Consider the following 13239-nt stretch of genomic DNA (forward strand, 5'->3'; position numbering starts at 1 on the left):
CTTGAAGCAATTACTTAATGAAGCACAACTTATTGGAGAAATATATCTGTTGAAAGAGACAAAACCAGAAAGTTCTATGAACTTTCCCTGTCTTCTAGGGTGTTCAGTGCATTTGTTTTTTTTTTTTTTGATGACAAATATCAAATGTAGTTTGAAGAAATTTCTGTTCATGGGTAAATTAATGATGGTTAATAACTTTATAGCTGACATGTCGCCACCCTTAAAATCAAAACTAAAGTGCAACGTCCTTTTCTTTCATTTCCTGATTCCCCTTCAGAAAACAGTTGGAATAAAGGACATTTTGATCAGAAGACCTCTCTGTTTTAAATTACCCCACTCCTCGAGGCTTATTATCTTTGCTAGAAGCACTGAATTTTACCTCAGTTAATCTGCAACAACTAGCCCAAGATAAAGGGGAAAAGAAAAAAACCTAAAATCCCCAGCAGCCTATTTACGCTTCTAACGAAACTATCTGTACGAGGGCGAAGGAAGGGAGGGAGGGAAAGGGGGCTGGGGGGTGCTGCCGTGCGCAGCGACACCCCGGGCGGGGCGGGGGCGGGCCGCTGGCTGCCCCGCCTGCGCGGGGCGGTGCGGAGCGGTGCGGTATGGTGCGGATCCCGCGGCCGCCGCCCGCCGCAGACGGCGCGGCGACGGGCCGTGGCGGTGGCTGCCTGTGCCCGTTCCCGTGCCCACTCCTGTGCCCCCGCCGAGCGCCCGCGGGCTGGCGCGCAGCCCCGCGCAGCGCAGCGCGGCCCAGCCCACCCCTGGGTGAGCGTCGCCGGTTTGTGCGGGCGGGGGTTGGGCCGCGGCGTTGCGGGCTCTCCCCTTCGGGAGTGACCACCCCCGTGCGTGGTAGCCGGTTGCTGAGAGGTGCTCCGTGCCATCCGGCCGGCGCATCCGCGGCTTTCCGCGGTTGGGGGACCCTCCTGGGCTGGATCCGCTCCCCTTTCGCAGGGGAGAAAAGTTTGTGCGGTGCGGGGAGGCGCGGAGCAGGGCGGTGCGAATTTGGTCTGACTTAGGCGAGGCTTTGCGGCATCTCGGCGGGGAGTCGGGGAAGATGGGGCTGCGGGGCGCGGGGGGGGCTGCCCTCCGGCGGAGGGTGGGGTGTCGGTGTGGGAGCGGTCTGGCTGGGCGCTGCGGGGAGAGTTGCAGGGCAGAGGACAGCCCGGGCGCTTCCCCGTTTCCTATTCGCGTGATTGGTAACGGTGTGGGGCGATCGGCCCACCCGCCGTGAATCGCACACAGCAGCGGTAGTGCCGTTCCGGTGTCTTTCCTGCTTACTGTCTTTATGGCAGTCCGGTGAGCAACAACTTTAAGGTGGAAAATAAAATATCTCCGCTGAGGTGCTGTATCTTGCAGATGGTGTGTCTCTATGACATCTTCTTAGTATGGAAGCCGTTTATAAAATCGATGGAAACTGCACGTGACGTAATAACGTTTATAAGTTATAGTTGTAATTCTGTATTTGAGAATACAAAATCAATGTTCTACTGATTAATAGGTTGTTTGGTATTCAGTTGTTACCACAAATTACTTGAATAAGTGGTGTAACAAACTATTTTTTGACTGTAATAGTAAGGACTAACAATCAGTTTTATTTAGAAAGTATTTCATATTTTGTGTCGTATAGAATGCAACTTACTATGCATAACGCATACATAACTAATTTCTACATTACATGTGTTCTTCAAATTCAGTAACCAAAGCACCTGTTACTGTATGGAGGTTTTTTCCTGTGTTAATAGTACTGTTGGTTTAATATGCTTAGCTCTGACATATATGAGTAGTTCTCACATAGTTTAATTTCTCACAGTTTCATTTGTTTCAGGATCAAGTCCTGCGTAAATTTTAACTATCCTCTTAGAGGAGCACGTTTAAAAGATACTTACCACTTGGGTATTCTTAGTAACTTCCTACATTTAAAGCTGAATGTGTGACATAAGCCAAAACAAAACCAGAGGTGAATGAAAATTTTGTCTTAGCTAGTCCAAGCTAGTGTCCTAGGTCTGACCAGAATCAAGCTGAGGTCTCTGTATAAACTTAAATCGACTTTGAAGAGGAATTAAAGAAACTATGGGTGTGTTACATCTTCATTTTGATCCTCTTCCAATGGTATAGTCTTTTACCTACATATCAACGACCATTGCTCTATGCACACGTTAACATTTCAATTAAATCTGCCTCAGCTGCCTAAAGGTCTGATGAGATGCTTGTTAGCACTTTGATTGCTTTTTCATACATCGTTGCTCCTGCTTTTGGGATTTGGATGTTACATGATCATGGTAAAAAGTAATTACAGAAGGTGTATCCATTAAAATAGTAGTTGGTGTATGCACTAAAATAGTAGTTTCTTAATTTTTATGCAACGTTTGGAGACCGTTTTTACTTTCCACTAGGTTTTTTGATCGGGAACTGAGAGGCATAAAATGATCTGAGTATTGATAGACTGTTATCCACAGGGTTACTGCTGAAACAAATTTATTGATGGGATGTGATAGGCTTTATGTTACAGTTGGTAATATTCTGCTTTAAATTTTAAATTTAACCCCGTCTGTAAAATGCTTTTTTAGAAGCTTCTAATCCCATGCTGTTTCACTAATACTAATAATACCTGTTTGTCCTTTTAAGACAAATGAAGAAAATACTTCATATGAAGAGTAAAAGTACTTGATTCTGGAAAAACTCTTAAAGCACTTCTAACTTCGAAGCTGGAAAGAAAAGTATGAAGGAACAATCCATCTGAATCCCTCAGCATCTCACAAAGAACACAAAATGGCTCTTCAGAAAAAACCTGTTGCTGGTATCTTGGAGGAGTGGTGTTTGGAGGAACCACTGTTCAGTTGCAAACAGCACCAGAATGTTAGGAAAAAACTGAGACTGATAAGAATTATAGGGCTTCTTGTCAGTGTAGTGGCCATTAGTACCTTCTCTCTTTCAATTAGTGCCTTTTTCAAGATGGAACCACACAGCATGGCATTGGCCAGCAGACTAGATAGCCAAAACCTGGTGCGTGGGCACCAAAGGACTCTGTTGGATTTCATGGAACAGAATGAAAATGGCACTCCAGACCCACACGCTTCTATGAAATATGAAGATGAGCACGTCAATGCAACAGATGATCATGCCAAGGGAGAATACCCCAATGACCTTTTCTCTCTTGAGGAGAGAAGAAAGGGAGCAGTGATCCTCCATATAATTGGAATGATTTACATGTTTATAGCCTTAGCCATAGTCTGCGATGAGTTCTTTGTTCCTTCCTTGACTGTCATCATTGAAAAACTGGCCATATCTGATGATGTAGCAGGGGCAACCTTCATGGCTGCCGGTGGGTCAGCCCCAGAACTCTTCACCTCTTTAATAGGAGTGTTTATATCCCACAGCAATGTTGGCATTGGTACAATAGTGGGATCTGCTGTGTTCAATATCCTGTTTGTTATTGGAATGTGTGCTTTATTTTCTAGAGAGATCTTGAACCTTACTTGGTGGCCACTCTTTCGAGATGTGTCCTTTTACATCGTTGACTTGATCTTGCTAATCATCTTTTTTCTGGATAACTTGATCATGTGGTGGGAAAGCTTAACGCTCCTGACAGCTTATTTTTGCTATGTGACTTTCATGAAGTTCAATGTTCAAGTAGAAGAATGGGTGAAGAAATTTTTAAACAGGAACAAGGTTGAGAAGGTAACAGCAGACACTGAAGGAAAGGTTGGTCAATTTTTAATTAGCATATATGTAATGATGTCCTTGCAATTGCTGAGCCCTTCTATGTCATAAAGATCCTAATGTAGTACCGTAAGCAATATGAAAAGGTTCCATGTTTTGCTAAAAGGTCTTTTTGTCTAATTGGTCCAGTAGGATGGAAAATATAAAACATGAGGTAGCCTTCTGGTAAATCAATAGCTTTTAACTTCAGAATGATCCTAATCGCACAGAAAGCAATAAAAAATACCAGCAAAAAGACAAAACTTTACTCAGCATTTTGGCACTTTGATGAGGTCTGTGATATATAGCTACTATTTTTTCCCTGAGCTTTTGGGTTAAGAAATATCTCGGGAGGATCTTGGGACAAAATTTGACTTTTTAAAGACTTTCAATGCACTTTCTTCTGAAAAAAAAAAAAAAAAAAGGCAAATCAGAAAAATATACAAAGGCATTTTTATACATGTTTTTCATCTACTGATGGTGATACACAGTTATTAACTTCCAGATGTAATTAGTGGCAATTAGATGAGAAAAATCTCTGCAAAAACAGTGACCACAATGGCAAAAGGCAGAGGTCCTCTGTTTAAGCAGGATGATTTCCCATTCCTGGTATTTGCAACAAAGCAAACTAATTTTTGGCCTAATACCTGGCCACAAGGAAAGAAGGGGATTTATGCACAGAAGGCTTGATGGCAATTACTATCATCTTTTAAAAAGCTCTCTTAAAGCAGGCTATATTTAAGGAACTTATGAAGCTAAACCTATAAATATTTATGTATGTAGCAGTATGTTAATTGGATATTTAATACTGAATTTAAAATATCTTATTTATTCAGAGTCTTAGGGAACTGTTCATTGTTTTGTTACTTTTGTTTAACAGCCCTGTATGAGTGGTTCAGAAGAGACACAATCCACTGATACAAGTGTACAGGCATATAAAGAAGTGGATAGAGAGATGAAGCACATATAACTGTAGAGAGGGGCTACCTCTCTGTGACTCTCAGGAAACATGATTCTGTCTATATGCCTAACTTCGAAAAGAGAGACTGATGTTTTAGCAGTATGGACAGGTGCTTTCATTTTTAGGACAAGCCACAAAAGAGTCTACCAAAAATAAAACCAGAAAATTCTCTGGTTTTTAATTTTCTGTACACTTACTGAGTTTATATTTTCCTTTTTGCTCTGTTTCTTTTCCAGAATCAGCATACTCATCTTCATCTTTCTCAAAATGCATAATTGGGCTTTTATAAGTAAATTAAAAGAAGGGTCAACAGCAACAAAGTATTTGCCGTAATGAATCAAGGACTTTTTTAACTACATTAGTTAGTTTCTAAATAATATAATATTTCACAATGCATTGTAGTGATGACAGTTTGTGCTAAATATGTGTAATGATAGGAAGAGACAATGGTATATGAAGCAACTGTTTAATGCACCTTCATCAGTCCATAAACTAGATTTGAAGGAGATGTGAATCTGTAACTGGTCTTAAATAACAGTCAATAAGAAAAGTAACTGCTTTGGGTTGTCCAGGCTAAACAGCAGGATAAAGTAGCTATATACCATGGTAAGCGCTCAGTTATTTTCAACTGAACAGAAGAATAGACATTTATTATGTTCAATATGGCTTGCAGATGCTTTGAAGTACTCTAGGTGGACTTGATTTTAAAAGATACCTTTAGAAGCACTCATTTATTGTTTGAAGTACTCTAGATGGACTTGATTTTAAAAGATACCTTTAGAAGCACTCATTTATTGTTTGATATATTAATTACTTTTTCTTAGACTTTATTCATATTACAGGTGCACAGAATTCAGATGGGGTGAAAAAAATACAGAAAACTGGGTATTTTTCCTAAAAATACAAGCTTTGCTTCGTAAGTTTCATGCATATATTTTTATGAATTGACGTGATGTTAATTAAAATAATAAAATAATGTATTAGCAAATTATTGAAGAATAAGAGGGAGATGAAAGAGATGCTCTAATTTTGTTGCAGTTTAGCTAATATGTATTTTCCATTTCTTGGGGAAAATAGCTTCTGAAGGTATCAGACCATGTGTTTCTTCTATGAGCCATGCCGTAAAGGCATATTTTTGAATATTCAGCTAACATTTTGAAATTATAATTAATTATTAATTATTTTACTATTCAGTTGAACTACACATAGGAGGGTGACTGAACTGGTTTTCTGATAGCAAGGATGTCACAGATTATGTTCTTGGGAGAGAGTCTCACCAAAGTTATGCATTCATTTACTGTTATGAGATAATTGGGTTTATTGGTTTTGAATTTATTTTTTTTTAATAAGCATATAATCCCAAGCCTGATAGAAATGCCTAGGATTTTCACCTCGAAAGCTGTTGCCTAAAGCAAAGGACAAAATTTTTTTGTTGTCTGAGATCTGGTGGCTAGTAGTGAATGCAATGCACATGGGTGCTTATTTTGTAACCAGTAGATACCACAATATTGCAGAAGTGATAGTCTTGGCTTTTGGTGGCAAAGGATGCTTAATTTCTACAGTGTTAGCTGCTAGACTAGATTGCTTCCAGTCTTCAAGAGTGTGCTATGTCAATGCAAAAAATTAGTATATAATCAAATTAGTATATCAAATGCAGAATTTGCAACCTCAATTGTTTCTAATGGAAATGTTTTCGCTCTTGCCCCCCATTAGGACAGAGAATTGCTTGGCAGTTCTCTGGAATCAGTGGGCTAGAGTGTCCTGAAGTAACTTTATTTCAGGCATGTATAGAAAATTCTCTTCTTTTCTCTAACCAATACCCCTTCTGCCTACCTGTTGTTGATTTTGCTGTTGCCAAACTGGCAAGCATTCTGCTAAAAAACTGTGCCTGCCATATTTACATTTAGGACTTTGTGTCGTAATCTGAAAGCAGCTCAGTGAAGTTGAGAGGACTAAATAAGGCATCATAAAGCTGGATAGTTGAAGGGTTAGGTGACTTAATAGCAAACAAGTATCAAGGAGTAAAAATCTGATAAGATTCAAAACCTCTTGCAATACTAAAATGTATTTTAATGTTAATTTTAGTACTTTTATTATCAATCATCTTGAAAAGTTGAAGAAAGTTTTATGTTCTCAAGAAGGACAGTATTTCTGATGAGAAAAAGTTCTTAAATCTGAAACGATTTTTCTGCTTAGCCGTCATTTACTCTGAATATATTCATTGTGTTGCTAGAAGTCATAAGTATCTCTAGATGTCTTTTAGGTTCCTTTCTCTCTTCTCTGTTTTCAAGAATTCAAAGCACATTTTTGCACTAGAAAACTGTGAATATTCAAACTTAACTTTTTCTGATCTTCTTTTCTTTAGTGTGTCAGTTACTTGTACAAAGTAATGCAGATAGGGTACTCAATATGAATTTCATTGTGCTCACTACTTTCCTCCAAAAGCTTTAAACCAAATAAGTCTGGGTTCTTAATGGGTACAGGTTGAGAAAATTTGGTAACTTGAATTTTGGCAGCAATTTGGTGACACTGATGAGAACAGACTACAAGATTTTTGCATTTAGAGTCCGTGGGGTGCATTGGCAAGGTCCTGTTTGAACTGTGGATAGTCTCATGCCTTGTCTGACCTTCAAAGAAGCCTGATGGCAGTCTGATACTGATGGACTCCAGAGATCATGTGACATGGATTAAAAAAATTAGGAAATATGAAGAAGCAAGACAGCATGAAAAACCAGATGGCGAAATTCTACAACGTAAGGTGGCGTATGGCATATGCAGACCAAGCTGAGTCCCTGACAAGTGACACCACACCCTGTGGGCTGTCCTGAATGGGCCCTACAGTAGGTAGTGTGATCCATCACCAGATACCTCCAAAAGTCCTTTCCAGCCTACCTTATTTTGTGGCATGATTTTTATGTTTTATGTAGTTATCATGCAAAGAACAGATGAGTTTTTAGGACTGGGGAGGAAACTTTGATATTAATTCTACACCATCTTCAGTTATGGGAAGGTGTTTAAAAGCAGAGGCTTGAAATTGAATATAATGGAGAAGGAGAGGAAAATGGAAAAAGTGGATGTACAATGTTCTTAAAAATAAGACTTTTTTAACCTGCTACAGTTTCAGTCTTTTCTTCACAGTCTGTAATGGTCAAGGCATGTTGAATATACTAGATCATGGTAGAACATCATGTGACATTACATTTCAGTTTTAAAGTACTACTTTAATGTAGTGTGACGATCATTGCATAAATACTTGAATCTGATCACTCAGTAAATAACTCAAAACAGTTCTGTTTGGCAACTAGGAGAACAGAATGTGGGTGGCACAGGGATATTGTGCAATGACATCTGTTTCACTGACAGTACCATTTTAGATAAATAGCTTATGGTATATACAAGACAGTTACAGTTTTTCTACATTTACAGAGAACTGCATTTGAAAAATGAGCTATTTTTACCAACAAAACATAGTTTGACAATATTTTATTGCCAATTTTGTTGTCTTAAGAAACTTGAATATCTTGTGCATGATATTTTAGGATCTATATTAATCTCAAGTGTTGCCACGTTGTATTTGCATTCTAAAGGAAAGGTTGTTAACAGTATTTTTAGATACTTGGTGGTTGTATTAACACTGCACATGCACAGTCACTTATAATGTATGATCTAATACATGTTTATTTAAGGAAAAACACTAATTACCTGCATGCCTATAGGAAAAAAGAAAATCGGCAGAAGGTCTGAGTTTGTAGTTGGTTTGAGCTACTGAACAGGCTTTTCTCAGGGCTTCTTAATGTTGAATCCACAGAACAAGTAACTGTAACTCTATCTATAGAATAGCCTTTCATCACCAACAAAAGATATTTTAAAGCGGTGTTTCACAGGTCATAGGGAGATCAGAGTCTTATTCTACAGACACTCCACAGTTGGTCTACTTGTGCAAGCCTGTGTGTAAATATAGAGCTATGAGTATCTGGATCTTGCATACCAACGGTTGCATTGTTTGGAACATGAGCATCACCGCTGTCCTTGTAACATGTTTTGTTTTTATAAAAGCCTGGGTTTATGTTACGTTTTATCTGCTTTTATTATCTCAAAAACTTTCAGGTTACTTCTGTGTTAACTTAATGTTACTCCAGTAGCAGTAACAGTTAATTTGACTTGAGTATTTAGCGTTGTTTCAATTTAGGGCTGTTACTGACCTATCTAAAGGCAGATACTTTATATATACAACCATTGGTACAGTGAAATGGATATCATTCTCAGTTTGTTTTAGCACTTCTCAGTAATTCATTGACTACAAAGCAATGATTATAGTGTTTTTCACCACTGGAAACTCAGTTTTGTATGTGTATATACCCTGGTAATGAGCAGAAAGTGACAGAATAGAAATGAAGGTTAAATGCTCTTAAATCATGCCCATCCACTAAGATTCATTAGGCAACGATTGCTAATTGTGCTGGGAAAAGAAAGGCTAAAACTGTTCTACCTTTAATTAACTTCAAGGGGACAACATATCCATCAATACATTTAAAAATAAAACCCGTATGTAGTATGTAATTAAAAAGAAGTCAGATGATACTCCTTAGAGGCTACACAAAACCAGCTGTGTTGGCAAATGTTCACCATGCTGTATTTAAGAAGAACTCCAGACATATTTAAATTTGTTGTGCTAGAAGCTGTACAAAGAAAGGAATATGCAGTCCAAAAGTCTGGAGCCTTTATCAATGTTTTTCCTTCTGTCATCTCAGTACTTTGGTCTGGACACTCAACAGGATGTGGGACCTACAGGAGACTGTAGGTGGAATTTCAGTCCCCAAATCAGTATACCAGACCTCAAAATATCTGCCTGCTTGGGGGTACTTAAACTCTGGAAGAGCTTCACTTTAAAACAGAGATCTTCAGTAGCCATAGTTTTGCTTCCAGGCTTACTCAGAAATGCCAGACCTTGGTGGAGCAGCATGGTACTGATTTTCCATCTAGCCCACATTCCTCTACTTTTTTCCCAAAACTATTTCTCCAAATTTACCTCCCAGACAAATATTTAAAATAATCCAGTGGCTTTTACAAGCTCTTAAGATTCTGGTGGTGAGAGTATTCAATTTTTATGCAATTGTATACAGATTTCCACATTCACGGCTCACTTCATGTGGTGCCCCACTCAACATATAAAATTTTGAGTTACAAGGCACAGCTCACTCCCCTAATTTTTCTGGCCTTGTTTTAAAAAGCAATAGTGAATACACCTCACTGTTTTTAAAGGGTGGGTGTAGGTACCTAACTTTTCTAAAGTGTGGGAGGTGGGTGGTGGAAGCTGCCCTAGGGCAGTGCTTGTTGCAGCATTGGAGGTGCCACAGTACAGTGATGTCTTGGTCACTGCTGACTTTAGGGTGGCCTTGGCCTTTCTGGGTGGTGACACTCCCTTCGGCAGCCAGCACTATACCACCAGGTCCACATGCCAAAAAAATGAGGCTTTATGAAATGCTTCTGCCCTGTTAATGATCTGGGGGTTGGTTGATTTTGCTAGCAGGAGTCAGTTTTCCACTGCCAACTGCAGAGGTGAGAAAACAGTTCCTTTTGGGTCCTTTATCCGTCTGAAATTGTTTCCAAGTATTCAGGTATTTTGCTTTTGTAACTGTAGAATAAGATTATAACCAATTTCAATTTGTTACTACATAATGGATAGTATGTTTATACAGAAGAAAGCCCTGTAACAAAAGCAGTGTAGAAGTGGAAAAGCGTAACAGTCAGGACAGTTTATAAAATAAAGATATGTGCCCATGCTTGTCTGGTGTTTGTTGAAAGCCAGGCTATCTAACCATAGAAATTAGAGCTCTGATGTGCAGAAAGCTTTTGAAAGGACTGAAGCTAAAGTGAACAATCTGGGTTCCTATTCTTTCTTGCTTGTGGTTGGACATTTGTATATTTTTATGGAGATGGTCTAAATCAATGTGGGATTTGGACATCTGTTAACTTTTTACCCCTTAGGTACAGACAACAAACATACAAAACCAGCAAGTGCTTTCTCATAAACTGCAATCACTATAGTACCTGTATTTCAAAATTAAAATAGCTTCCCTTTGTTCTTTTATCCAAAATTCAGAATCTTATTTTAGTCAGCAAAGCAAAGAAATACAGAGACAAAGTAAGTCTGAAAGTATATATTTTAGAAGTTCTATGTGGGATGAGAGAATATTAAAAGTAGTTTATACACAAGGTGTAGAACAGATGGGAAGATGTAATAGATATGAGTGTAAGTAAACAGTTGTTAATACCTATAACGATTAAGACATCTCTTACCTATCTAGCAACCTTTTTTGCTATTTATAAAACACTATCATATAAAGAATAAGTGTTCTTAATTTCTCTCCAGTCACAATGTTCTGCTTAACTTGCAAATTATGTCTAGTGTGGTATTACTAATTTTGTAGAATAAAGAGTGGTGTTTCCTTCACCTTAACCTAGATTAGCCATATTCCATTGTATTTCAGCCAACTCTTATTTAAATATCACTTTTGATTATTTAATTTAATTTAATGGCTGGTTCCATTTAATTTAATGGCTGGTTAAATTTGCTATGGGCTCAAACTAGAGGTTCGAATTCCTTCTTGGCACTGGCAGTTTTTTTAGAACATAAAGTGACAAGATACAGTAAAATCAGATAACTGTCATGAATTTATTGTGTACAGATCAGTTGTTATGCACCATAAGGTGAGATACAGGTGGTTTAGAAAAAGGAAGGTGTTTTTGTGATTTTAATCCAAAACCGCTCATTAAGTACTTCTCTTGAAAATCACTATCTCTTTATCAGTACAAACCAAATACCTGAGTAGTACTTAGAAGTGTGTTTAAAAATTCTGGAAACTTGAGTGTCGGTGAGAACTCCTTCTTATAGAATACTCTTGACACCTTATTGTTCTGTTTTAACAGACACAACTAATTCAACTATTATTAATTTTCACACCAAAGTACTGAGATGATAATCTGGTCTCCATCACACTAGGTGCTTAGACAACTGTGTGAAATTACAGTTCTTTCCCTCAGTAGTTTATGGTGGAAAAACGTAAATACCTTTCAGAGTATGTGGTAAGAAGCATATGATTCATCAAGTATATAATTTTATGTATACTGATATATGCTTATCCTTCTATATAGCTAGCATACCATCAGTCTTTTCCTCATCATCCGAGCTTTCACTGAGTTGCTGATTATTTATTACACATAAATGTCCAGGAGGTAATTTAAAGAAATATTTTCTTTCTCTATATGATTTAGCAACAGATCTTTGCAAGTATCAGTTGTTATAAACTGACTTCTTAAATTTGCCTGAGTCAGAGTTCCCAATTTCTTTATTTAGCAAGCGGCAACAAGCAGAACAGCGCTGGGCGGCCGGGGAGTGTCCTGCTCCAACAACGGACCGCAGCCTCCAGGGCACTCTGTTTCAATCTTATACTATAAAGTATTACGTAGTCATTATACACATATACATATTCATTACTTGAACCCGCCTACTCCCGCTTCGTATGGTAATTAGCTTATCAGTGCTTTACGCTTGCGCAGAAGTTGTTAAAACTACGGTCAGGGGTCTTCAAATCGTGGGGGGTGGTCTTCTGGGAGGAAGGCCGTAGGTCCTCCTCACAGTGTACGTTTCACCTTTGGCTTGGAATGTGATGATCCTCTGAGTTTGCAGAGTTCTTATCAGTCTAGGCCCAGTAATCTCTTTGCATAATGAGATTCATGGTCGTGAACATCCTGCTGTTTTATTCAATTACGCGCCTGCAATTCTCCACATCTCCACACCTTCTGACATACAGATGCTTCTTCTCTTGTTGTCGTCCCCCCCCCCCCTTCCTGTCACCTTTTTTTTTTTTTTTACACTATCATGTTAGTTCAATTAAGCATTTGCTGTTAGTATTACACAATATGCAGTAGTTCATATTACAGTTTTACAGTTCGCTGAATTTGATGAACAGACGGTTTACTACCTATCACATCAGTCAATGATGCATCCAGTACAAGGCAGCATCTTTTGTATAGCAGGACCTAAGTCAAAATAGTAGTGGTTAATAGTGTTTTACTTTTTTGGAAAAATGGGCAGATCAGATGGTTTGAGCTTAGTTTGGTTTTGTTGTAAATTTGTGTGTGTGCAATTCTTGCAATTGTATTGTTAAGAGCAGGTCACTGTCCCAGGCAAACTGAAAATCCTAAATTACAGCAGCCTCCGGGCATACATTTGGTGAACCAATTACATTTGACAGAAAATATTGTAGTATTACATTCTTTTGCAGGCAATACCTGTAACTTTTGAGGAAACAGAGTTGCTATTTGCAGTCATGGGTTGTTGTTGGCTTACATGTGTTCCTATCTGAAAAGAGGAAATGAAAAATATGTCATCTTGGAAAAACAGCCATTGCCTTGCTGGCAGTAGAATTGAGCCCCATGGCTTGGGAGGGCAATGAGAATTTTAACTGTTCATCATCCACATGTTACTGCAGAGCTCATGCTGCCTTCGAAGCAGCTTTACCTAGCAGTATAACTACTGCTCTACCTTAGTCAACAGTGGCTCACTTTGGGTA

At 38.6% G+C, this 13239-nt stretch overlaps 1 protein-coding gene across 3 annotated transcripts in view; it reads left to right on the top strand.

Moving 5' to 3' along the window:
• The first annotated feature begins 598 nt into the window (after positions 1-598).
• The window catches only part of SLC24A2 (solute carrier family 24 member 2), a 119078-nt gene continuing 106437 nt past the window's right edge, over positions 599-13239 (top strand). For all 3 annotated transcript variants that reach the window (XM_074931744.1, XM_074931747.1, XM_074931745.1), the window contains exons 1-2: positions 599-768; positions 2629-3705. In XM_074931744.1, the coding sequence (XP_074787845.1) occupies positions 2773-3705 (933 nt within the window). In that variant the 5' untranslated portion in view covers positions 599-768; positions 2629-2772. The remainder of the gene's footprint in view (positions 769-2628; positions 3706-13239) is intronic.

This window comes from Athene noctua, chromosome Z (assembly GCF_965140245.1).
Source record: "Athene noctua chromosome Z, bAthNoc1.hap1.1, whole genome shotgun sequence".
Taxonomy (NCBI): Eukaryota; Metazoa; Chordata; class Aves; order Strigiformes; family Strigidae; genus Athene; species Athene noctua.